Source organism: Eulemur rufifrons, chromosome 28 (genome assembly GCF_041146395.1).
Source record: "Eulemur rufifrons isolate Redbay chromosome 28, OSU_ERuf_1, whole genome shotgun sequence".
Lineage (NCBI taxonomy): Eukaryota > Metazoa > Chordata > Mammalia > Primates > Lemuridae > Eulemur > Eulemur rufifrons.
In genome coordinates this window covers 23,429,400-23,457,113 of record NC_091010.1, presented here as the reverse complement: position 1 = coordinate 23,457,113, position 27,714 = coordinate 23,429,400, and the positions used below count along the sequence as shown (strand labels likewise).

Genomic DNA, 27,714 nt, shown 5'->3' with positions numbered 1-27,714 from the left:
TTTTAAATAGAGACAGGGTTTCATTGTGTTGCCCATGCTGGTCTTGAACTCTTAGCCTCAAGCGATCCTCCAGCTTCTCAAAGTGCTGGGATTACAAGCATAAACCACTGTGCCCAACTGTGGAAAGGTTTTTAATGATCAATTTCTTTAATTGGCTATGCAGATTTTCTGTTTCATCTATGTCAGTCTTGATTGTGTTTTTCAAGGCATTTCTGTCCACTTCACCCAAATTGTCAAATTCCTTGGCAAATAATTATTTAGAAATCCCTTATCTTTCTTCCTTTTTTAAAAAAAAACGGACAATTCAGGCCGGGCGCAGTGGCTCATGCCTATAATCCTCTAGCACTCTGGGAGGCAGAGGCGGGTGGATCGTTAGAGCTCAGGAGTTCGAGACCAGCCTGAGCAAGAGCAAGACCCCCGTCTCTACTAAAAATAGAAAGAAATTAGCTGGACAACTAAAAAACATATATAGGAAAAATTAGCCGGGCATGGTGGCACATGCCTGTAGTCCCAGCTACTCAGGAGGCTGAGGCAGAAGGATTGCTTGAGCCCAGGAGTTTGAGGTTGCTGTGAGCTCGGCTGACGCCATGGCACTCTAGCCCACGCAACAGAGTGAGACTGTCTCGGGGCGGGGGATTTGGACACTTCATTCTATAAAATAGACTGAGCATTCTCCCTTATTATCTTTTTAATATCTTTAGGATCCATAATGATGTCCTCTTTTTTATTCCTGATATTGGTAACTTATGGTCTCTCTTTTTTAGTTACCAGTCTAGCCAGGGATTTATCAATTTTCTTGCCAAAAACCTTCAATAGCTTCCCAGTGCATTTAGAATAAAACAAAATCATTACCAGATCCTGTAGAACCCCACATGATCTGGCCTTTGTCTATTTCTTTAACCTCATCTGTTGCTACTCCTTCAGTCACAATGCTTCAGTCACACTGGCTTTCTGACAATTCCTATGTCAAGACAAACTTTTTCCTGTCTCAGGGTTTTTGTACCTGCTGTTCTATTCACCTGGGCCATTCTTCCCCCACAACTCTTTGTATAACTGTTTCCTTTCAATCCTCCATGTGTCAGATTAAAAGTATATATACACTTCAAAGAAACCTTTCCTTGACCATTCTAAAGTAACTCCTTTATTTACTTCCTTCATAAAAACTTTCCACAAACTGTAATCATTTTTGATTGGTTTATGTTTATTGACATGTTCAAATTTATGGACATGTTAAAGTTTCATCTGAACAGGATACTACTGTGTTAGAGTATAGCCTCATGGCTGTAAGACTAGGCTCTAGATTCGGACAAGCTGATTCTGAATCCTAGATCCACCAACTTAACGTGAACCTGGGCAAGTAATTAAAACTCCCTAGGCCTTGATTACCCCCATCTGTGAAAAAGAAATATTAAACAGTACCTATCTCATAGTATTGTTGTAGAGATTGACTTAAGGCATCAAAAGTGTTTAAAACAAGGCATGGCACATAGTAAGTCTCCCGGAAATATACATAACATTATTTATCACTGGTTTCTAGTGCCTAATATAGTGTCTGGTATTCAAAGAATAGATACAAGGAACTGTGTAAAGTATATAGCTGTTATATGTGTCAGATAGTATTGGCAAGACTCTGCAAGGCAATGCATTAATTGTACATAGGTTTTTATTTACCACTCATTGTGGCAAATTAGCAACAAGACATTTCTGTGAAACAAACCAAGTGACTGTATTTCTAAATCATCCATTTTGTGGACTATTTGTGCTTCATTTCTCCCTAATAGAATACAGAGTTTCCAAAAACAGGGACTGGGCCTTCTTTCTTCCCACCATAAACATCACTGAGCACCTGTTATCGTGGTGCTACCCGGTGCTCCTCAACAGGGTTGAAAGCATGGCTCTGCCCTTGAGGGAACCAGTTGTGGGGAGGGAGGGACATAGATAAACAGGTAGTTATCATAAAGTGTGGTACATACTCTATTAGAGAAATACTTGGTGTTAAATGCTATTCGGCATCCGAATTAAACTGTAAGTACAGCTAATAGGCCTCCCAAGGGAAGTTCTACATAATGCTGACATAATGGGTGGTAAATAAATGGATGTTCAGTACCCTGATGGAGAATGAAGCAAGATATTGTTATACATACCCAGTAACTTCTCCACCTACACACAGGGAACCATTGAGAGCTAAGGGTGATGCCTCCTTTAGCAATCCCTAGACCAGACCACTGTCTCATTCTATATACCAGAGGGCTCTATGCACTGAAAGGTAGGAAAACAGAAAGAACAGAGATCAAAAAGGAAATAAATTATCAATCTTCAAATAGAAGATAACATAGCTAGATGGACTTTGGGTTATCTATCTGAAATAAATCAGATATAAACATAGTCATTATTTTAAGTATTCTTCCATTCTGACTTATGTTTCAATAATGTAAATAGCTAAAAAAAGAAAGAGTCAAAACATGGAAAAATTTATTTTTAATAGCCTATGAATTCTATAACAGACATAGAATGCAAATTTTTATTTAAAAAAATATTTGCAGTGCCCTTTTATTGATAACATAACTGAGATTCTTATTTTATACATTTAAATTATTTTAAGATTTAATAACAATAGTTAGCTACAATGTGACCCAGAAATGAAAATATACAAAATAGTTTTAAGAGCACGAGTATTTCTACCTGCTGGTACACTTACAGGTCATACAAAGATACATATTTATTTTTAAAATAAAGACTTTCAAAATGAAACCAGCTCATCAAATTTTTACTGAGGTATGACAAGAAATCTTTTATGCAAAAAAAAAAATAAAAATTGAAGCCAAAATAACACTTTCAATGTAGTTTTCTAATGTCCTAAAAATCACATCAATTCTACAATTTACTATTTCTGAAGACAGAACTTTAATTTGTTCCCCTCCCATTTCTATCATGCTTATAATAATAAAACATAAAACTGCTTTAAACACAATAAATGGAATTCTGACATTTCACCATATTATTAATATAAATAACAAGTCAAATCTTATTTTACATTTCTACTTGCTTGTATTGCACTAAAATTATTTTACATGGAAGAACTAGTTGATGTATCATGACATAATACCTTAGAAACATTCTTTGATATTCACATCTACATTAATGGATATTTCACAGTCCACTTAAATAAATTTTCTAATATAAACCAAATCATCTAACAAAAACAAATCTATAGTTCTACTTTGTTTTTGAGAGCAAAGATATTCAGTATTTATTATTACTGTCTTTGGGAAATACATTGCCTCTTAAAAACATTTGGAAATCACACAGAGTACCTGGTTAACATTTGAGCAAAACCTGATCCATCCTTCTATTTTTCCTTCATGTATTTTAGAGACAGGGTCTCACTATGTTGCTCAAGCTGGCCTCAAAATTCTGGGCTCAAGAGAACCTCCCATCTCGGCCTCCGGAGTAGCTGGAACTACAGTCATGTGCCATTATGCCATTGCCTCCAGCCTCTTCATTTACCTTTGTCTCTATGTGGCTACTTTTTAAATATAACATTAATTTTATTTTAAAAATAAAGGAAAAAAGTGTCCTTTTATGTAGTAGAGCAGAATTATAAGAGAGATAATAATACTTCAATGCTGGCTGTTTTATAGAACTCAAAAATTCAGTTCTCATCATTCTGCTGCAATATAACCAAGACTGCTTATTTTAATAATAAACAATGTTAGCGTTTTTTTAAAATCTTGATTACAATAAAAACTTGGAACAGCATGATAAATCTAATGGCAACCTCTTGAACCTCGTCTTGAAGTTAGCTCTTCTTCCAAAGAAAACTTTAATTAAAACGGTTTTAAATAACCTAATTGTTTAGCAAGCATCAGCTTAGGAATATTTTTTCGGTGTTCTAAAGTATAACGTTTGGCATCAAAAAGCATGGTAAGCACTTTTGATTTGTGAGTAAAAAAGAAAAAAAATCAAGTACTAAAATACCAGTGGTTCCTGTAACAGGGTAAATATCCTGATTCAAGTACTGTTCTCCCCATAATTAAATTAACATTTTATCCCCCCCCCCGAGTTTATTAAGGAAGACAAACCACAATTTTTTTTAGTTGAGGTGAAAAAACTGCTTCATAAGTTCATATGTTGTAAAAGCCACTGCTTGAGAGGGGATGCAGCGAATATAATTAAGAGATAAACCACGATATAATCCCTTTCGAATTCCATGGTGTCCATAGACATACTTCATAGTATCCCACATGGTACTGAAAGACAATGATTAAATGATGACACATCTATGCCACTCATGAAGACACAATTTCAGGATCCATAATAGATAGCATTCTTAAAAGAAGCTAAAATGCTAATCTGTCATGGGGTTAGAGGAAAAAAAATAAAAAATAATAAAAATGAAGCTAAAATGCCACCTTGAATATCTTGTGGAAGGCAAGTGTTAACAAGCTAAAAATTTTCAAAATAAAACAGCAAGTCATTCCAAACAAGTACAAGCATTATGCATAGAATTTCAGGGTTCATTAATACAATATATTTTGTTTGTACTATGTCTATGACATTTACCAACACACTATTTCACACTAATATTTGAAATACTGATGCAATCCTTTCAAAGGTTGTATGAGCAGTTGCCCTTTAAGCTTTCATTATAGCTCAAGTTCATTCTGCTGTTGTTGATCTTGTTATCACTGTTTTTAGACAGGGTCTTGCTCTGTCAACCCAGCTACAATGCAGTGGTCCAATCATAGCTCACTACAATCTGGAATTCCTGGACTCAAGCAATCCTCCCCCTTCAGCCTCCCAAAGTGTTGAGATTACATGCATGAGCCACCATGCCTGGCCACAGCTCAAGTTCTATATTATAAAAAGCAAGTGTCACAGAACTAAAGCTTAAAGGACTATCTTTCAGATTTCAGCAATGAAGACTTTCTCGTTTCAGACAGAGTTGTTTCTTTCCTTTCAAACCAATATTTTGGGCTTTGCTTTTTCCCTTTCAATAGGCAATCTGGGCTAAAATCTTCAAAAAATCTTTTGGGTGAACAAGGCAGAACAAACATTTTGCTCTTCTCCTGAAGGCAACAAATCACCACTCAAATAGAATGGTTCTAAATTTCTACAGCTTATAGAAAATTGTAGAGCCATGCTGTACAATAACAGTAGCCAACAGTCATATGTGGCTACTAAGCACTTGAAATGTGGTAGTCCAAATTGAGATATGCTGTGAGTGTAAAACACACCCTGAACTTAAAATGCTAAGTATTAAAATAAAAAGAAAGCAAAATATTGAAGTGTTAAACTGATTGTATTTTAGATATTTTAGGTTAAACAAAAATATATTTAAACAATTTTATCTCTTTCTTTTTATACTTTTTAAAAACGTGGCTACCAAAAAGTTTTAATTACACATGTAGTTCACATTATATTTCTATTTAATGAAGCTCTCCTCTAAAATAGAATGGAAACTGATGGAAACCTTATAAAGTTACCAAAGCATACTCTGGGGGATAAAATGGAGGATATAGACTATTGGTGAGACCAGAGTCCCATCTCCCTCCTGATTTAAACTTTTTTTTTTTTTTTTTTAAAGGATGGTCAAGTGAAACAGTTCCCCACCTCCTTTAAACATTACATTTCCCAAAGAAAATGAATGATGACATATGATAAACTTACAGGCACTTTTCAAATTCTGGCAGAGAAGTTCCTAATTGCATTCGCCGACGAGTTACATCAAATGGATAGCTAAAAGAAGAAAAAGACATAAAGACTTAAAAATAATTTTTGGTTTTCTACTCAACGACTGTCGAATACAAAGCCCTATATGCACTAGGAAATAATGTGTTCCTATTCTCTTATTGTTTTGTCTAATTTATAGGCACATGAATAAAATCAATTAACAACGCATAGGTCTTTGTTTATGGAACTCCCTCTGGTTAGAGGATTCTTCTCTCCCATCACCACAATATCAGGTTCTATTCACTCCTTAAAGCCAAATTAAATGCTGCTTACAAAGAAATAAACTGGTTTTTATTGTTGTAATAAATAGGGGTTCTCAACTTTGGCACTATTGAAATTTTGGGCTGGAACATTCTTTATTGTGAGGAATTGTCCTGTGCATTGTAGGATGTTTAAGTGATCCCGGGCCTCTGCCCACCAGATGCCAGTAGCACTTCCCCAGTTGTGGCAACCAAAAATGTCTCCAGATATGAACAAATGTTCATTGGAGACTAAACCACCCCAAGTTGAGAACTACTCTAAGGCTATTCAGCAAGTCTCCTCAAATATAGTAGACCAATACAAAACTTTTCTTAAGAGCTAAAATTTTAGAAAGTGAAAAAAAAAAAGAGCTAAAACTAATGATACATGTAATTGCATTTCAAGGACAGAGAAAATCATATCACAGGATTGCCTGAAATGAAATATGCAAAGATAATCTCTTTTAGGAGTAGGATACAGGTGATTTTTAAGAATTATCTTTATTTTGCTAATATTAACCCCTTGTGTTAGGTCCTGTGCTAAACAATGTACATTATCTCATTTCATTTTCACAATTGCATTACTGTTATCCCAACATTAAGATTAAAAAAATGGAGTATTAGAGACATTCTCTAATGTCACAGTGCTTTCTACTTTTTGTTTAAAGTTCCCCATGGTATCTAATATATACACAAGTGATATATGATAAAAATGTTTTTATATACATTTAAATTTACTATGAAGTAGTTATGATAAAAAACACCCAGTCACTACCCAAATGACTTAAGAAATAACATTACCAATAGTTGAAGCTCCCTATGCACTTCAATAGCATCTCCACAAATTATTTTTTAATGGGAGAGAAAAAAAATGTTATGGGAGTAAAGTGACCAAGTATCTTCAACCTGAGGGATTGAGTTTCTAACCAGGACAAGATGTATGTGGGTAGAAGGAATTGATTAATAGAAAGGACAGAATGTAAGAAGACAAGGTGACAAAGACCAGGACTAGGGAAATAATAGTGGGAAAGAAAGAAAATTGCATTCTAGGCAACGTTCTGAAGTAAAAAAATGACAAGACTTAGTGACTCTTTGGATATGTACAATGTGAAAAATGACTTCAAGTTATCAGGACTAGTAGATTGGTAGTTATCAGTAACAGGAAAGTTAGGAGCTGAGGATTGTTGTAAAGAAGAAGACAAGAAGGTAGTATTTGACTTATGAAGTTTGCCCTAATGGCAAAGATCCAAGGGAAACATCCAAAAGCTTGCTAGAGATGTAATGGGGAGGCAGTAATGGAGATTTAAATAGAATTGGTTATCTTTACAGTGGTGACCCTCGATACCATGAAGATAGATGAGCTGTTCTATATATTTATAGGAACCGAGAAAACTAAAGTCTGGCTGGGCCTTAAAAAATCCACACAGATAAGCAGGAAGATACTTGAAAAGAGAAGGTTCAGGAGGATGATCGCCTAGAGAGGGCACTGTTACAGGAGCCAAAGAACTAGAACAATTGGAAAGAAGATAAAAGAACTAAGAAGGGAGGTACTGAATTAAGGGGTCAATGGGTTTACAATACAATTTAAGAAGAGAAGTGGGAAAGAGAAGGTAGATTTTAAGGATCTAGGGGTTGGGAGTAAGTAATGAAGAGAGGGAAGCAATAAAAGCAAGAAAAGAATCAGAATAGCTGGAGGTGATCATGTCTCTGCAAATGAACAAGCCAACTTTCCAAAAGTAAACCACATTCCTTTTCTTCTTTACCTTCAATCTAGTATAATCTGTCCCATCCACAAATACACTTAATCCGCTTTCACAAAAATAATCCTTAATTGTACAATCTAATGAAAACCTGACTTAACTAACTCTGACTTTTCTTTTCCCATTGGATATTCTTTTTTGAGTCTTTGTGACACTACTACTTCCTTGTCTTCCTGTTTTTCAGGATTCTCACTTCTCAGTCACAGAAAGCTTTTCTTCTTCCTGTTCCTAAACAGTTCCTTTTTCACAGTATTCTAGCCTCTTTTTATCTCACTCTATTCCATCTCTCTTGATATAAGGAAATTCTTTGAAGCCATTTTTCCAATTGCAATATAGTATTAAATAATACCTTTGTCTATGTTTCCACTTAACTCCATTGTATTGCTACTGTCTTAATAAGGAGATAGCCTTGTTAAGGCAGAACTTTGTTTTTCTTTCAGTGACCCTCCCAATGCCTAGTACACTGTCTAGCACAAAGTAGTCCTTCAAGATTTAATGCAAGAGAAGTTGTGTCTCCTTACACACACGCTACATGGTTCAAACTGCAGAAACTTCATGTAGGCAAATTCGTGAGAAAATATAAAGATTATATTTAGTGTTTCTTTTTTTCTTTCTTTCTTTTAAATGAATCTACAGGAAATTGGGTGAATTTAGTTTAATTTGGTCAATTTGGCATGTAATTACTATTATTTCTTTCTTTCTTTTTTTTTTTTTTTTTTTTTTTTGAGACAGAGTCTCACTCTGTTGCCCAGGCTAGAGTGAGTGCCATGGCGTCAGCCTAGCTCACAGCAACCTCAAACTCCTGAGCTCAAGGGATCCTCCTGTCTCAGCCTCCCGAGTAGCTGGGACTACAGGCATGCACCACCATGCCCGGCTAATTTTTTCTATATATATTTTTAGCTGTCCATATAATTTCTTTCTATTTTTAGTAGAGATGGGGTCTCGCTCTTGCTCAGGCTGGTCTCGAACTCCTGAGCTCAAACGATCCGCCCACCTCGGCCTCCCAGAATGCTAGGATTACAGGCGTGAGCCACCGCGCCCGGCCTCTTTCTTTCTTTCTCTGTTAAGGGATGAGGGTCTCACTATGTTTCCCAGTCTGGCCTTGAACTACTATGCACAAGTTATCCTCTCATGTTGGTAAGACTACAGGTACACACCATTGCACCTGTAATTATTTATAATATGCTTACAGTGCAGGCACATCTGAAAAACTGTGTTAAATTAATACTTATATTTTGTAAGGGATCTTATTTTTGAATAATCTATTAGAAAAAGTAAACTGATTAACCGATGCTGAAAAATCAGGATTGGGTAACTGTAATTTGATTGAATTAAATTGATGAAGAGACTTACGATATTGTCTGTGCTATTGCTCCAGCAAAACCACCACAAAGTAAGTTTATGTGAGTTTTCAAAACTAAGACATTAGGATTGTCTGATGAAGGTCTGCCAAGAAGGGTAGGAGCATGGGAAAGCCCAACACTCTTTAAGGTACCAAAAGTAAAAAATGAAACACCTGAAAAACAAAATATAAATTCACCATGATGCTTAACAGAGCACAGAGCTGTGAAAAAGACACCATTCTTACACAACAAACGCATTTCCTAATTTCCAATGTTTGGCTTAATCTAAGACAAAAAGAGTTAGTTAATGTTTGTAAAAGATTACAAAATTACCACCTATAAAAAATTGTAGCAATGGTTTCACACACTATTATAGTTCAGTGCACTGAAGGAGGCGGTAGTGAATATAATGCCACCTTATATAGGAATAGAATTAAACAGTTTTCCAAGGTTTCACATGAGTAAAAATTAAATTCATGATTAACAATTATAAGTAAATATGGCAATTACATTTATAATAATAATGATGTGATAATGTAAGATAGAGGCAAAAAAATTCAGAAGTAACCAAGCATTGTTATTTTAAATCAGTGACTAATTTTGTCTTCAAGGAAGAATTGTGACAATGAGAGAAATGTTCATATTGGACATGTAGAATCTAATAAATATAGTATGCAGTTAGAGCTTGCTAAACGTTACATGATTCTAATAGAACCAGTAAGGCTATATATTAATAAATTAGAAAAAGAATTCAAGCATTCCTATCAACTAAGCATTACTCAAGATATCTTGATATCTACTAAATTGAAAGAACACATTTTAAAAGATAGCTGATGCTTAAGAACAAATAAGTACTAACAAATATCCAGTCCAGGATAACACCTCAATATATACATTTATTCTTTATGCAAAAATTCTTATAATATTATTGTATTTTGAGATGATATACAATTTTAGAATATTCATATACTTTTATATTTGGAGAATCTATTTTAAAGTGTTAAGTACAGAAAAAGTTCATGAAAAGGAAATTCACAGCAAATTAAACATGAGTGGAAAAAAATTATAAATACTTAAATGATGTGGAATGGTATTAAGTGTAATATGACAGAATTAAAAATGATGTTTGTGAAGAATATTCAAATATGTGAAAAATATTTGGGAAATGGGGAGAATTAAAAAAATTTGTATATATACTACAACTATGTAAAAAATATATTTTAAAAACTAAAAAAGAGTGAGGAAAATACAGCAAAAAATAAAGAGTTCTGCACTAGCACAATGGCAGTCTAAGTATTCTAACGGACTTTACCATTACAGAAAAACTGCATCCGTTACTGGACTTGTAAAAAGGATGGGAAGGTCTCCAAGAAACAATGCAGCACTACTGCCTCACAAAAATATAAGCTGAGGCCTGATTGGGAGTTGTGGATACATCAGGGAGGTAAAGTTACTGCAAATAGATGCCAGTAGCAGCAGAGACATTGAAATGGATCTTGTCATTGAGCCTACAGAAGTGGAATCACTGGGTCTGAAACTCCTGGGCAGAGCTCAGTTCTGAACAGGAGCTCCTGGTAGAAGCTGAATAAAGATTCTTTGGAAAAAAAACATTCCCAATTTAGACCCATAGGGTACTCAGAGATTAATATCACGCAATGAACTGCTAATCAAAGACTACCAAGCATAAGAAGAGGCAAATACATATATATTCACAAAAGAGTAAAAGGAGTAAAGATTCAGACAAATAAGCAAATAACATTTAAAAAGTAGTAAAAAGAAACATAAAGAGAAAAGCAACAAGTAGAAATAAAATAGCAAGGTACAGATACAAGTCCAAATACATCAATAATCACAATAAATAACAAGTGGACTAATGGGAAATAAAAAGATGTTTCAGACTAGATTTTTGAAAATATGCAGCTATATGATGCTTACAAAACAAAACACCTAAATGAATTTTCATGTTTGGAGTGGGGTCCCATCCACTAATCATTTTATACAAATTCTTCCCTAAGGATGGAAAATGAAGAAACACTCTTCAACTAATTCTATGAGAATCATATAACTTTGATACCCAAACCACATAAAAATATTACATGAAAAGAAAATTACAAGTTTATCTCACTTGTGTATATAAATGTAAAACTTCTAAAAACAATTAACAAATTGAATCAAGCCGGATATAAGAAGATCATTATATCATAAACAGTTTGAGTTGACCCCAAAGTAATTTAACATTACAACATCTATTGATGTCATTCATCACATTTATAGATTAAAGGAGAAAACTATATGATCATCTCAGTAAATGTGTAGAAAAGAACATCTGCTAAAATGCAACAGCAGTTCAGATCAAAATTCTCATGAAAACTTCCTTAATCTGATAAATGGTATATATACTAAAAACTACAAGAAACACTATGCTAAAGAAGTGTTAGAAACTTTCCCTTTAAAAGCAGCAATGAGCCAAAATGTCCATTATCATCACTTCTATTCATGCTACACTGTAGGTCCTTAGCCAGTATAGTAAGATAAGATAAACACAAATAAATAAAGGATCGGAATGGAAATTTAAAAAGTGATTATTATTTGCATAGTATATGACTGTCCACATAGAAAACCCAAAGCATTTACAAGTAACATGTTGGTTGGCTATAAAATCAACAAACAGGAAAATGGCTATTAACATAAAAATTAAATCAAGCAATAAACAGAAAATGTTAATTGCCTAAAAGATACAACAAAACTTATAAGGTGTCTACAAATACATCTAACAAAAATGTCCAAGACCTATTTGAAAATTCATTCAAAATATCAACAAAAATTTTTATGCAACAGCAAAACCAAATTCTAAAATACATGTGGAGTAGCAGAGTATCTATAGTCCTGACATTCCTGAAAAAAAGAAGCATAAAGGGATCTGTCCTACCAAATATAAAGGCTCATTATAAAACTGCTCACAATTATTTTTTTAAGTAGTAGCCCTGCAGATCACTGGGGAAAGGCGAGACTATTTGACCCAGACTATAAACGGTCCTGGGTCAAAGGGGAAGGAAAAAAAATACTTCCAGATGGATTAGGAGCTTATATATGAAATGCTACACTTTAAAAATCATTTTAAAAATATATTTTTGACTTAAAAAGCACTATGTGTAAAATAATAGATTGATAAATTCAAAATTTTGAATTTCTGAACCACGAGAATAACTAAAAACATTTTAATAACCCCAAATGTTGGGAAAGTGTGCAACAACGATTTCTCACACGATTTCTCTCTAGCAGGCAGGTACAATTATTTGGAAAGCAGTTTGGAAGTTTCCCTAAAGTTAAACATATACCTATTCTATGACCCAGCAGTTCTACTCTTAAGTATTTCCCCAAAAGATAAAAACACATATGTCCACAAAAAGGTTTTTATGAGAATGATTATAGCAGCTTTATTCATAATAGTCCTAAATTGGAAATATCCCAAATGGTCATCAACAGTAGAATGGATAAACAAATTGTGCTATGCCCATACAACGAAATATGACTTAGCAAAAAAAAAAAAGGGAATGAATTTCAAAACCACAATGAGATACCACTTCACACTAGTAGGATGGCTATAACCAAAAGTCAGATAAAACTGTTTCCAGAAATGGAAGAATTTGAGGAAAAAAAAAAGATAATAACTGTTGGCAAAGATATGGAGAAATTGGAACCTTCATATACTGCTGGTAGGAATGTAAAATGGCGCAGTTGCTAGGAAAAGAGTTTGGTGGTTCCTGAAAATGTTAAACATAGTTACCATTTGACCTAGCAATTCCAATCCTAGAAATATATCCAAGAGAAATGAAAACATAAATCCACACAAAAATCCGTACATAAATGTTCACAGCAGCATTATTTATATTAGCCAAAAAGTAGAAACAACCCAAATGTCTGTCAATTAATGAACAAATAAACAAAATGTGGTATATTTATATAATGGAATACCATTTGGCCATAAAAAGGAATGGAAGTGCTGATACATGCTACAACATGGGTGAACTTTAAAACAATATGCTAAGTGAAAGAAGTTAGTCACAAAAGACCACATATAATATTACTCCATTTGTATGAAATGTCTAGAATAGGCAAATCTATACAGAGGGAAAGAATAGTGGTTACTTAGGACTGAGAAATGATAGTTAAAGGTACAGGGTTTCTTTTGGGGATAATAAAAATGTTCGCAAATTAATTGTGGTGAAATTTGTACGACTCTGCGAATATATGAAAAAGCATTTAATTACACATTTACAGGAACAAATTGTATGATATGTGAATTATATCTAAATAAAGCTATAACCCCCCAAAATAGAATTTCTGTTCATTAAAAGACACTACGAAGAAATGAAAAAGCCAAGCCATAAATAAGGGAAAGATATTTTCAACATATAAATAGCAAACAATTGATAATGAAATTATATAAATACAAATCAATAAGAAAAAGACAAACACCTCAGTAGAAAAGTACGCCAAACACATAAGTAGGTATTGCACAGAAAATATAATTGGCAAATAAACATATTAAAAGGTACTCCACCTTATTAATAATGAAAGAAATGCTAAATAAGACCTTTTTTTTTTTTTTTTAAGAGACAGAGGTCTCGCCCTTGCTCAGGCTGGTCTCAAACTCCTGAGCTCAAACGATCCACCTGCCTAGGCCTCCCAGAGTGCTAGGATTACAGGCGTGAGCCACCATGCCCGGCCTAAGTAAGATCTTTTAAGTTAATTTTTTTCTCTTTTTTGAGATGTTGTCACACTATATTGCCCTGGCTAGTCATGAACTCCTGAGCTCAATCAATCCTCCCACTTCAGCCTCCAGAGTAGCTGGGATGACAGGCACAAGCCAGCATACCAGGCTTATAAATTACTTTTTATATCCAATAAAATTCACAAAAAATTTAAAAGTCAGCTAATACCAATGATTATTGTTAACCACTGCTGGCAGAATTATAAATGGATACAACCGCTTTCAATCAATTTGATCTTATCTAATAAAACTGGATATACATTTAACTTGCAACCTAGTAATTCTACTCCTAGGTATATAATCTAGAAAAACTCCTGAAGCAGGACACACACACAATTGGACAAATGAACAGTTATATACAACGTGAATAAATCTTTAAAATATAATGAATCCAAGAAACAAAAAATATTGATATTTTCATACCATGGAGGCCGGGCGCGGTGGCTCACGCCTGTAATCCTAGCACTCTGGGAGGCCAAGGTGGGCGGATCGTTTGAGCTCAGGAGTTCAAGACCAGCCTGAGCAAGAGCGAGACCCCACCTCTACTAAAAATAGAAAGAAATTATATGGACAGCTAAAAATATATATAGAAAAAATTAGCCAGGCATGGTGGCGCATGCCTGTAGTCCCAGCTACTCGGGAGGCTGAGACAGGAGGATCACTTGAGCTCAGGAGTTTGAGGTTGCTGTGAGCTAGGCTGACGCCATGGCACTCACTCTAGCCTGGGCAACAGAGTGAGACTCTGTCTCAAAAAAAAAATAAAATAAAATAAAATAAATAAAAAAATGAAAAAAAATAAAAAACATACCATGGAACAATACTCAACAATTAAAAAGAACAAATTATTGATACACAAAACTAGAATGAATTGCCAGGGAATTATGCTAAATGAAAAAAGTTAATCTCAAAAGGCCACATAGCATAGATATCATTTATTTAAAAAAAAATTTTTTTTTTTTAAGACAGAGTCTCACTCTGTTGCCTAGCCTAGAGAGCAGTGAAATCAACATAGCTCACTCCAACCTCGGACTTCTGGGCTCAGTCTCTGAAGTAGCTGGGACTACAGGCAAGAGCCACACGTTGCTCAGAGAACTCCTGGCCTCAAGCAATCCTCCCCCCTCAGCCTCCTAAAGTACTGGGATTACAGGTGTGAGCCACTGTACCCACTATGAGAATTCTTTTTTTTCTTTTAGAGACACTTTGTGGCCCAGGCTGAGTACAGTGGTGTGATCGCAGCTCACTGTAACCTTTAACTCCTGGGCTCAAGGGACCCTACTGCCTCAGCCTCCCAAGTAGCTGGGACTATAGGCACATGCCGCCATGCCTGGCTAATTTTTATCATTTTAATAGAGACGGGGTCCCTTGTCTTGAACTCCTAGACTCAGTCAATCTTTCCACCTCCACCTCCCAAATTGCTGGGATTACAGGCATGAGCCACTGCACCCAGGCTCTATATAAAAATTCTTAAAATGACAAAATTATAGAACTGAAAAACAGATAAGTGGTTGTCAGGAGTTAGGGAAAGGGGCAGGGAGGGTATGCCTGTTAGAGTCAGCAGGATGGATACTTCTTATGATGGAACTATTCTGTATCTTGACTATGTTGTCAATACCCTAGCTATGATACAATACTATAGTTTTGTAAGACATTACCACTGGGGAAACTGGATAAAAGAGTACACGGGATCTCTTTGCACTATTTCTTTTTTTTTTTTTTTTTTTTTGAGACAGAGTCTCACTCTGTTGCCCAGGCTAGAGTGCCGTGGCGTCAGCCTAGCTCACAGCAACCTCAAACTCCTGGGCTCAAGGGATCCTCTTGCCTCAGCCTCCCGAGTAGCTGGGACTACAGGCATGCGCCACCATGCCCGTCTAATTTTTTCTCTATATATTTTTAGTTGTCCAGATAATTTCTATTTTTAGTAGAGACGGGGTCTCCCTCTTGCTCAGGCTCGAACTCCTGACTATCCTCCCGCCTCAGCCTCCCAGAGTGCTAGGATTACAGGTGTCAGCCACCGTGCCCAGCCTCTTTGCACTATTTCTTTCAACTGGTAAATGAAAATCAAAGGAGGTCATTGTTTTGGATTAAGCTCCTGCAGTGGGCCCCAACAGAACAGACTAAAAATGAACATGGAGTGATCTATACTAAAGTTCTATAACATCAAACTAAAACTAAGTTGTTATCTGACCTTCTGAGAAATCAGGACAGAGAAATAACAGCCAATTTCCCAAACAGGGCTTTCAATCTTTCATAGGCTTGATAATAAAGTTCCCTCTGCTTTAAACCTTACATCAAAAAAGTAGCCTAATATAACTGGAAGTTAACTGATTAGTTATTTTTCTATTACTCTGTCTCCCTGTCCCCACCTTACAAGGAAAGTAACTTTGAAATGACAAATCTGCTTGTTCTTTGTTTTGCTTTCTTCAGTCCTTTCTGTCTATAAAATGAACTTTCTTTGCTCAACTCACTGGAACACTTATTCTACTTTATGGAATTCGAGAACTGCAAATAAGGTCAATTGAGATCATTAAACCAAATTTGTTGCAATTTTGTCTTTTGAAACAACTATATGTGAATTTGCAATAACCTCAAAATAAAAATGTTTAGTTAAAAAAAAAAAAAACAGGAATAGACACAAAGTAAGATTAGAGGACTACAAGCATCCTATTTTTCTTCTTTCTACTTATCTGTATTTTCCAGATTTCCTGTAAGTCTTCCCTATTTATAATTAGGAAAAAAACTTTTTTATTTAGAAGCAGGGTCTCACTGGTCACCCAGCCTGGAGTACAGTGGCATGATCACACCTCATTGTAACCTCGAACTCTTGGGTTCAAGCCATCCTCCCACCCCAGCCCCTCATACAGCTAGGAGTAAAAGAGTGCACAACCATGGCTGGCTATTTTTTTTTTTTAGAAGTGGGATCTCACTATGTTGCCCAAGCTAGTCTTGAACTCCTAGCCTTAAACAATCCTCTCAAATTGGCCTCCCAAAGTGCTGGGATTATGGGTGTGAGCCACTGTGCTTGGCCAAAAAACCACTTCCACCTCTTGAATTAGCATGCTCGTAAAAACTGAATCCTTAACAGTCATCTAACATATGTGTATATTAACAAGACTACACTGGCTCAGGTATTAAGAAAAAAGATGTAAAAGAACATTTCTATTCATTGTACACAGTCATCTTTACATATAAGATATGACCATGTATGACCAAGTATGATCAGAATTTTCTCTTCATCATTTTTTAGTTAAAAGTACTTTGCCGATAGTATCAATAGCATCTTTTCATGTTATCATTTCAGAAAAAAATGGTGACACATTGTAAGCACAAAAATTAGGATTTGGCCAAATTTGAAACATACCTGCATATGGAGCCATTCCTACTATAGTGGGCATCAGGCCTCTGTAAAATCCAAGGAAACCACCTTCCTTTTTAGCGAAGGAAAATTAGAAGAGAGATTACATTGTGCTCATTAGGATAAACATCAAAGAAAAAAAACACACTTAATAATGAAAAAATTTTTCTAGGACCCACCCTGAAAGTACAAAGATGTACTTTCATAATTATTATCAAACAGTTATAAATAAAAGATTTAGATAACATACAAAATATTTTCCTAAATATAAAAGGACATACTATAGATGAGAAAGATAAATATTAAATACCTTTGCATAAATTGTTTTGAATGCATGAATAATTCCTGTATAGGTGTGTTCCCCTTTCACCTGGAATGCTAGGCGTACTCTAACCATGTCAAGAGGATAAGTACAGATAACTGCTGTCATACCTGAAAAGAAAGTAGAAACTTATAGGTAAAAATAAAATACATATAATGTGTAATGTATATATACACATATATACACACATATACATATATATAGATGTTCCCTATCATTAGTCATCTAAATATTATACCAATGATGAAAACCCAACAAAATCAAAGGTGATATAAATGATAGAATTATACTACAATATCATCAACTAGAAAACAACCTAGTAAGTGAAAGGTCAGTCTGTGAAAACCTTTCCAAGTTTTTCCCACTGTGAAGTTAATTTGTTGGCACCAAAATAGTATAGTGTAAGTGAATCATAAGGTTTTTCAAAAAATTTATTCTACTACTTGTCTATTCCCACTTAAGATATCAGAAAGAAAACACAGTAGGCTATCCTTATCTGTGAGTTCCTCATCCACAGATTCAACCAACTGCAGATGGAAAATAGACTTAGGTCTATAATGGTTGTCTGTACTGAACATGTACAGACTCTTTTTCTCTTTTTTTGCCATTATATTCCTTACATGATATAGCATAACAAGTATTTACATAGCATTTACATTGTATTAGGTATTATAAGTAATCTAGAAATGATTTTAAGAATATAGGAGGATGTGTGCTATATGCAAATATTATGCCATTTTATATAAGGGACTTCAGCAATTATGGATTATAATGTGGGGGGCTGAGGGAGTGCTGTAACAATTTCCCATGGATACCAAGGAATGACTTATACTATATCTCCCAAACACTAGGCAAGATGTTTCATTTTTTTACTTATGTTCTCTAATCCTAAAAGAGAGATGTTTTACGTAATAAAACATAAAGAATTTGTTATTTTAATTTCTATTTTTTGAAAAATAAATTGACAAATTATAGCTGTATATATTTACAGGGCATAAAGGGATGTTATGATTTATGAATACAATGTGGGCTAATTAAAACAAGCTAATTATCATATCCATCACCTTGAATGGAATCCTTATAAAAATAAAGACACTTTTTTAAAAAAAAAACTTCAGAGCAATCATTTTCTTTTTAAAATCTCAGTTCATTTGTTATTGACTAAGCATAATAAAAATATAAATATCCAAGGTAATACAAACAATTGGTTTTAGGGATAAAATCTCCTGATGATAAGCAAATTTAGTATTAAGTTCTAGATTTTCACCAACATATGATCTCAAATTCCACAAACTATCAAGCTGAATTGTTTCGGCTTTTTTTTTTTTTTTTTTTTTTTGAGACAAAGTCTCACTCTGTTGCCTAGGTTAGAGTGCATTGGCACCATCGTAGCTCACTGCAACCTCAAGCCCCTGGGCTGAAGCGATCTTCCTGCCTCAGCCTCGCCAGTAGCTGGGACTATAGACACATGCCACACACCTGGCTAATTTTTGAATTTTTTGTAGACACAGGGTATTGCTATGTTGTTCAGGCTGGTCTCAAACTCCTGAGCTCATGTGAATCTCCTGCCTCGGCTTGCCAAAGTGCTAAGTTACAGGCATGAGCCACTTTGCCCAGCCCTGCTGAGGTTTTTTTTAACTTAGAAAAAAAATTTTTTTAAAGTACCAAAGGAACGTCTGTTCAGTGTAGGAAGTTAGAAAATATAGACAAGTAAAATTTATAATACATATACTCATCCTCCAGTAATAACTACCTAAATTTATAATCTTTCAAACCTTTTTATACATGTGCATTTACATATATGTACACACACACTTAAAACTTATGGTAATAACGTAATTCTATTTTGTAGCCAATTCTCTATGTTATATTGTGAACATCTTTCCATGTGAGAAAAACATTTTTTTCCAGTAAAGAAATGTTCAACAGATATAAACTATTTGTTGAATATTTGCCACCAAAGATTGTTAAATACATAATATTTTAGTGTATCGCTTTCAAGGTAAAATGTCAGAAACAAACACTAATATTAACAATTGTTTTAAGGAATGTTATATAATGATACATTAAGGCATAAATTCTTTTGGCCTATGATTTTGAAAAGAATGATAATAGCAAAAATGATGCAAAATTTTCAGTGTGAGATTATGATTAAGCTACATTTTACAAAAATACAGTGTAAAATGGCAATAATCCCAATCAACCTCCTAGATTACATCTCTTCAGGAGGGACTGACAAATTATACAGTGAAACTTTAAAATTTACTTATAAAGGCAGTTGAATACTGCCACTGAGGAGTACATCTCTTAACATATACAACTTTCAGCCCACAGTTTTGAAGGTCTTAAGTATTAAGTTGGTTTGATGAATTAATCAGTTGGCACTTACGAACACATTTATTGCCTTGCCATCCTTACATTTTTCAGAATTATCATGGAAACTTTTGGAGTACTTTACCAATTTTTTTTTTTTTTTAAGACAGAGTCTCGTCTCGCTATATTTTCGGGGCTAGAGTGCTTTGGCGTCAGCCTAGCTCGCAGCAACCTCAAACTCCTGGGCTCAAGTGATCCTCCTGCCTCAGTCTCCCAGAGTAGCTGGGACTACAAGCATGCGCCACCATGCCTGGCTAATTTTTTCTATTTTTGGTAGATTCGGGGTCTCGCTCTTGCTCAGGCTGGTCTCGAACTGCTGACCTTAAGCAATCCTCCCTTCTTGGCCTCCCAGAGTACTAGGATTATACGCGTGAGCCATCACCCAGCCCTACAAATTCTTTACTTTGATATTTAAGTGCCGTGTGGTTCTGGTATGGATATTTCTTGAAGACATTATTCACTGTACCAAGAAGGTCTTTTACTGCACTAGCTATGTCCTCAATTGTCTGCAGAAACCTCATTGTCATTAATCTCATTCCAGGACCTTATTGAGAATTTATGTACTTGTGACTTTTCATTTAGATCTTGGAATCATATACTCAATCATATAACTCTTTTTTTTTTTTTTTTTGAGACAGAGTCTCACTCTGTTGCCCAGGCTAGAGTGAGTGCCGTGGCGTCAGCCTAGCTCACAGCAACCTCAAACTCCTGAGCTCAAGCGATCCTCCTGTCTCAGCCTCCCGAGTGGCTGGGACTACAGGCATGTGCCACCATGCCCGGCTAATTTTTTCTATATATATTTTTTAGCTGTCCATATAATTTCTTTCTATTTTTAGTAGAGATGGGGTCTCGCTCTTGCTCAGGCTGGTCTCGAACTCCTGAGCTCAAACGATCTGCCCACCTCGGCCTCCCAGAGTGCTAGGATTACAGGCGTGAGCCACCGCGCCCGGCCCATATAACTCTTCTACATCATCAGCTGCAACACAAAGAAGGGACTCCATGAAGTTAACATCTATGCTTTTTTCCCCTAAAGTTTTCATAATGATGTCTTGTGTGATACCTGGATTTTCTTTTTCAACCTTAATGAAAGTGGTTCTCAGTGTCTGAGTTGCAGACACATTTATTTATTCCAGCTCATTAAAAACCAATCCATTCAAAAACCAACGATAGGCCGGGTGTGATGGCTCATGCCTGTAATCCTAGCACTTTGGGAGGCTGAGGTGGGAGGATCACTTGAGGTCAGGAGTTCTAGACCAGCCTCAGCAAGAGCGAGACCCCGTCTCTACTGGGAAAAAAAAAAAAAAGAAAGAAAGAAATTAGCCAGACAACTAAAAATAGAAAAAATTAGCCAGGCGTGGTAGCCCAGCTACTCAGAGGCTGAGGTAGGAGTATCACTCGAGCCCAGGAGTTTGAGGTTGCTGTGAGCTAGGCCAACCCCATGGCATTCCAGCCCGGGCAATAGAGCAAGACCCTGTCTCAAGAAAAAAAAAAAGCCAACTACAGTAGAAAAAGTAGTGCTAAAATGCAGAGGAATCTTCATTCACTGCAGTATTTGTTCTTTTTTGTGTAATAAAAGAATAGGGCACAAAACACACTCTGACTGGCAACTGAGGCACTGACTTCATTGCCCACCTTTGGAAGCCTCTTCAACTTCCGGATCAATTAACTCCGGCAACACTGGAGGGACCCGACGAAAAATATAATTTAAATGTACCATAATTTATTAAAACAATCCTCTTAGACATTTAGGTTGTCCTCACTATTTGCTATATGACATTAATATAGCAAATAATGTTTTGGTGAATGTCCTTATAACTAAATATTTCTGCATATCATTTCCACTATAGATAAATTCCTAATATAGAATTACCGAGTCAGGCCGGGCGCGGTGGCTCACGCCTATAATCCTAGCACTCTGGGAGGCTGAGGCGGGCGGATCATTTGAGCTCAAGAGTTCGAGACCAGCCGGAGCAAGAGCGAGACCCCGTCTCTACTAAAAATAGAAAGAAATTATCTGGCCAACTAAAAATATATACAGAAAAAATTAGACAGGCATGGTGGCGCATGCCTGTAGTCCCAGCTGCTCAGGAGGCTAAGGCAGTATGATCGCTTAAGCCCAGGAGTTTGAGGCTGCTGTGAGCGAGGCTGACGCAGGGCATTCACTCTAGCCTGGGCAATAGAGCAAGACTCTGTCTCAAAAAAAAAAAAAAAAACATTTTCTTTTTATTTCTGGAGTTCCAGCTTTTTGGGGGGCCAAAGTATGCAGGTAGTCTGCCTATGAAGTAATCTGGCACTAGCATTATTTTCTTGGTTTGACAACCTTTCTCATTTCAGCTAATTTATTTATTACTTTATTATTAGGCTATTTTTGATTTACTGTCAAAATTGGTCAAAATGGTCAAAAGAGGTTAAGAGTATGGACTCTAGGGTGCACCTCCTTAGTTCAAATCAGGCTCTATCACTAACTAGCTATATGATCTTGATCAAGTTACTTAACCTATGTTTCAGTTTCATTATCTGTAAAATGGGCATCATAATAAGTAGTACCCAAGTTAGAGTTTTATGAAGATTCAATGAGTTGATATACATAAATCCCTAAAATAATTCCTGGTACATAGTAAAGGTTTGACCCTTTCTTTGAGAACCAAATCATTTGTCTTTTCTTCTCACTAAAATCCCCTTCCCCCTCATCTCTCTCCTGCATATCAATGCTCAGGAATTTGAATAAAAAGGGAGGCATACTCAGAGAATTATTATAATAGAAAGGAATAAGTAATGAAGTAGGAATTCAGCTTGACTGCTAGTCAACAGACTGACAAACATACCAGTCATTCAGAGGGGGACTGGGATTTAATTCATAAAGCTACTGTCTCTCATTTGGGACCCTTTTCTCCACTCGCACACTCATTATTCTACCTAGCTGCTTTATAGAAAGGGGAAAAAAAAAAGCTCTCCAAGAGCAAATAAAGGAAATTAGAAACTGCTTACCTTAAATAGCAGTGGTGACTGACAGCTTTCCTCTTCCCCCATTTTACAACTACAATCCAATACAAAGAGTAGAATAAGGCCGGGCGTGGTGGCTCACGCCTGTAATCCTAGCACTCTGGGAGGCCGAGGCGGGTGGATCGCTCGAGGTCAGGAGTTCAAGACCAGCCTGAGCAAGAGTGAGACCCCGTCTCTACTAAAAATAGAAAGAAATTATATGGACAACTAAAATATATATATACAAAAAATTAGCCGGGCATGGTGGCGCATGCCTGTAGTCCCAGCTACTTGGGAGGCTGAGGCAGTAGGATCACTTAAGCCCAGGAGTTTGAGGTTGCTGTGAGCTAGGATGATGCCACGGCACTCACTCTAGCCCGGGCAACAGAGTGAGACTCTGTCTCAAAAAAAAAAAAAAAAAAAAAAAGAGTAGAATAAATATCTTCACCTATCAGGAAGCAATGAGACTCAATCAAGCTGAGATGTGCTTTCAATTTTTGTGTATGTGCAAAACTCTTTTCTTTCCCTCCCCTGAGTCAAGAAACTGAGGACTTAATGATGAATCCAAACCAAGTGACTTTTCTTCTCTAAATTCTCATCCTCTAACATTCTCTATATAGAATCCCAGGAATTGTGGAAAACCTAAGAACATACTTTAACCAGGAATTATATTTTGTTAATTTGGGAAGCTTAGAAGAGCCTGACATTGCCTTCCATAATCTACACAGCATGCTCACTGTATGCTTAAACAAAACAACAAAAACAAAAACCTCTGGCTGTAAATTATGTTTCTAACCACACTACCAAAGACAAAGATAACCCTTGATCACTAAAGCTTGAGATCATATTCAGAAAGTATGGTAAATATGAATTCTTTATTCTGCTACAGAAAAGCCTTCCAAACAGCTGAGATTACAGGTGCAGGTGGCCTTCCCAGCTATAAAGGACTTCTTAGAAAAGGAACTAACCTTATGAGAAAGAGAGAGTAAAGGGAAAAGAGGAATAAATATTAGAAATTGCATAATACAGGGTTGGAGTAGAAGCACTAACAGACCCTCATCAATTCATCCTCTTCTCAACTGCTCAAAGAATATGGAAGTAGATTTGAATTTTCAAACATGGCTTCTCTCCCAACACACCACTCTCCATTTCCATCTGAGGTTACCATGGTGGGAGCAGCATCCAGAATCCATGTATGTATCCAAAGAAACTGAAGTTTGATAAAAATATATAGATTCTAAATATATGCTTTAGACAAAGGAAGGACTCCATGCATCACAAATATAAAAGTTAAGCCACAAAGCTAAACAAATTGGCCTGGAGATTTCCAAGCAAGTCCAATTCTATTACACCTTGTCCTTTGGAAGCACATTACTGCTTTGGGCTCGATTAAATATTTGTTACAAATAACCAATATACAACTGTCTATAGTTGTGTGCAACATCTGATGAGTGTGACAAGTAAAATCGTGCTCTTAGAGAAGATTCTAGGGGAGAGATCATTCAGTTATGACACTCACAAGCCACAACAGCAAAATTATTACCCAAAGGAATAACTGATGCCTTTTGTACAGTATTTTCATGCAGAAATCATAGATGTTTGGTAACTCTACAATGTAGGTCAAAGAACCAAAGGGCTGGAGAGCAGAGGTCTGAGTGTCACACCACTCCCGCACCCCACACACACACAAATCAAGACTCAAATTCTATTAATTGGAACTTAAGTTCTGATTTTTTAAAATTTAAGAGTTGGACTACTAGCTCAGAAGAGCAATTTTTCAATGTGTATTAATAGGAAGCTTGTTGCTTTTGAATTCAGAATCAGGGCTCAAGAGGGACAGAGTTCCCTTTTAAAAATAAAAGTAGTTGATTCCAAGCATGGCAGCTCACATCTGCAGTCCTGGTTACTTGGTAGGCTAAGGTGAAAGGATCACCTGAGCCCAGGAGTTCAAGGCTGCAGTGAGCTATGATCACACTACTGCACTCCAGCCTGGGCAACAGAGGAAGAGCCTGTCTCTAGGGAAAAAAGAAAAAGAAAAAAAAGTATTTGGGAAAGGGGCCTCCAAGCCTCCTTGACATTCTCAAAAGTATAGTGAGTACTCTGTTCTAATAATCATTGTACTATACCATTCATTCTGGCTGCTGATGTCTGGCCTCTGCTGTGAATAGCTGTTGCCTTTGCTATACTGGTTGTTAAATATTTTTATTATCACTTCTATTTACAAAATTCTCCCTATGTTACAAATGAGACAAAAAGAAGAATAACAAACTCAGATAGCTGGCTTAAAAGCATGCAACAAGTCATTGGCATGTAAGGTTTAATAACATTCCCTCATTATTTATGGAGGACCTCAGATCTTACAGAATGTTTTCGTAACATTTCTTTACTCTGACACTCAGAATAACTGAGAAAAGAGAAAGAGACAGAGAGAGAGAGAGAAACAACCATAAGCTCCACTTTAACAAACGGGCAGCTGAGTCATGGAGGCCAGCCAGGATCCTTGCCAGGATTCCAGCAAGTGCTCTGTCCACTCAACCATCCAGCTCTGGACTAGAACACCAAGCAGGAGTAGATCAGGGAGGGCAAGAAGCAGGACTCAGCTCATAGCTTCTAGTTTCTAACACCTTCCTTCTTTTTTCTCTTTCCTTTATCTTGTCACCCTTAGTTCCATGGGAACTGGCAGAGGCAGATGGATTTCAGATAATTGAAACATATGCAAGGCAAGAAGACCTTCCTTAAATATACAAACCTTGATTCTCAGTCTGTGCTTTTTTCTTTTTCTGGCCAACTGAGATTCAACATGTACTGGATTGTAGTTGTAGGATGAGGGAAAAGGTCAAAGTTTAAAAGCTTTAAAATAAGCTCTATTGAAATTATTATATAAAACACCACTTTTTACTTTGGCAAATGTAAAATTTCCAAAGTTACATTTAGAGGCCACCAAAAGTACCAGAGTAAATACACCAGACATAAATAAAATTAATCAGAACATTCATTTCAACTTTTAAATTATAAGAACAAAATTTCAATTGTAATTACTTAAACATAATAATTAAAAGAAATATTAGACAGTGGCAGCACTGGCCGTATCTGTAATAGCTAGAATTTTAAAAAGCTTTTGTCTTTACAAATTAAAATTTGTAATTGAAATTCCTCTTGTTTATTATTGTTTTCTAATATAATACTGAAACCTTGATGTTAACTGTCTTTAACTTTAGAAGACTGAAACTAGAAACACCATTTAAATGAACATGCAATCAATAATCAAGTGCCATGAAAAGGAAATAATAAAAGGCTTCAGAATTAAACTCATATTCATAATCCTACTCCATCTTTCCTATAACATTCAAAGAAAAGATTTTGACTGGTCACTTATAAAAAATTTTGAGAGACAAAAAATTAAAAAGTGATATAAAAAATTATAAATTTTAAGATTTAGAAACTTATTAAAATTTCTCTTTTGCAAAATGAGGATCATCATAGCACTTTCCTCACAGTATTGTTCTGTGGACTACATGTCAAGTGTCCAAAGATTACATGTCAAGAGCTCAAGTCTGGCCAGGTGCAGTGGCTCACGCCTGTAATCCTAGCACTCTGGGAGGCCGAGGCAGGCGGATTGTTTGAGCTCAGGAGTTCGAGACCAGCCTGAGCAAGAGCAAGACCCCGTCTCTACTAAAAATAGAAAGAAATTATATGGGCAGCTAAAAATATGTATAGGAAAATTAGCCAGGCACGGTGGCGCATGCCTGTAGTCCCAGCTACTCGGGAGGCTGAGGCAGGAGGATCGCTTGAGCCCAGAAGTTAGAGGTTGCTGTGAGCTAGGCTGACGCCACAGTACTCTAGCCCGGGCAACAGAGTGAGACTCTGTCTCAAAAAAAAAAAAAAAAAAAGAGCCCAAGTCTGTGTAGGGCAGGTTCAATACAGGTTCCCAGTACCATCACATCAGTGTAAAATACTGAAATATGTCTATACCACTTGTGCTATAGTCTGAATGTTTGTGCCCTCCAAAAAATTCCTATGTTGAAACATAATCCCCAATGCAACAGTATTAAGAGGTGAGGCCTTTAGATTAGGTAATGGGGACAGAGCTCTCCTGGATGGGATCAGTGCCCTTATATAAAGAAGGCCACAGAGGGCTTGTTTACCCCTTCAACAATGTGAGGACACATAAGACACCATCTAAGAGTAAAGGGCCCTCACCAGACACAGAACCTGCCAACATCCTGATCTTGAACTTCCCAGCCCCAAGAATGACAAGCAATAAATTTCTGTTGTTTATAAGTTACCCAGTCTATAGTAATTTGTTATAGTAGCTCTGGGGTGTGGAAGGAACCTGCAGCCTCTGGGCCACATGGGGCCCTCCAGATCCCCAAGTGTGGCCCCTCGGTCAAATCCCAACTTCGTAGAACAAATCTCTTTATTAAAAAGATTTTTTCTGTAAAGTTTGGATTCAGTCAAAAGGCCACACTTAGGCCAGGCACAGTGGCTCATGTCTGTAATCCTAGCACTCTGGGAGGCTGAGGCGGGTGGATCGTTTGAGATCAGGAGTTTGAGACCAGCCTGAGCAAGAGCGAGACCCCGTCTCTACTAAAAATAGAAAGAAAATTATCTGGACAACTAAAAATATATCTAGAAAAAATTAGCCGGGCATGGTGGCACATGCCTGTAGTCCCAGCTACCTGGGAGGCTGAAGTAGAAGGATCACTTGAGCCCAGGAGTTTGAGGTTGCTGTAAGCTAGGCTGACACCATGGCACTCTGGCACTGGCAACAGAGCGAGACTCTGTCTTAAAAAAAAGGCCACACTCAAGGATCCAGAAAGCCACAGGTTCCCCACC

General features: G+C 36.4%; 1 protein-coding gene and 1 pseudogene across 1 annotated transcript in view; both read right to left on the bottom strand.

Moving 5' to 3' along the window:
• Positions 1–2,926: 2,926 nt before the first annotated feature.
• Positions 2,927–27,714, bottom strand: part of SLC25A16 (solute carrier family 25 member 16) — a 35,173-nt gene continuing 10,385 nt past the window's right edge. Inside the window, exons 5-9 of the mRNA XM_069460313.1 lie at positions 17,512–17,633; positions 17,208–17,274; positions 9,086–9,248; positions 5,671–5,739; positions 2,927–4,250 (exon numbers count right to left, since the gene is read on the bottom strand). Of these exons, the coding sequence (XP_069316414.1) occupies positions 4,094–4,250; positions 5,671–5,739; positions 9,086–9,248; positions 17,208–17,274; positions 17,512–17,633 (578 nt within the window). The 3' untranslated portion in view covers positions 2,927–4,093. The remainder of the gene's footprint in view (positions 4,251–5,670; positions 5,740–9,085; positions 9,249–17,207; positions 17,275–17,511; positions 17,634–27,714) is intronic.
• LOC138376535 (programmed cell death protein 10-like) lies at positions 19,847–22,926 on the bottom strand (annotated as a pseudogene).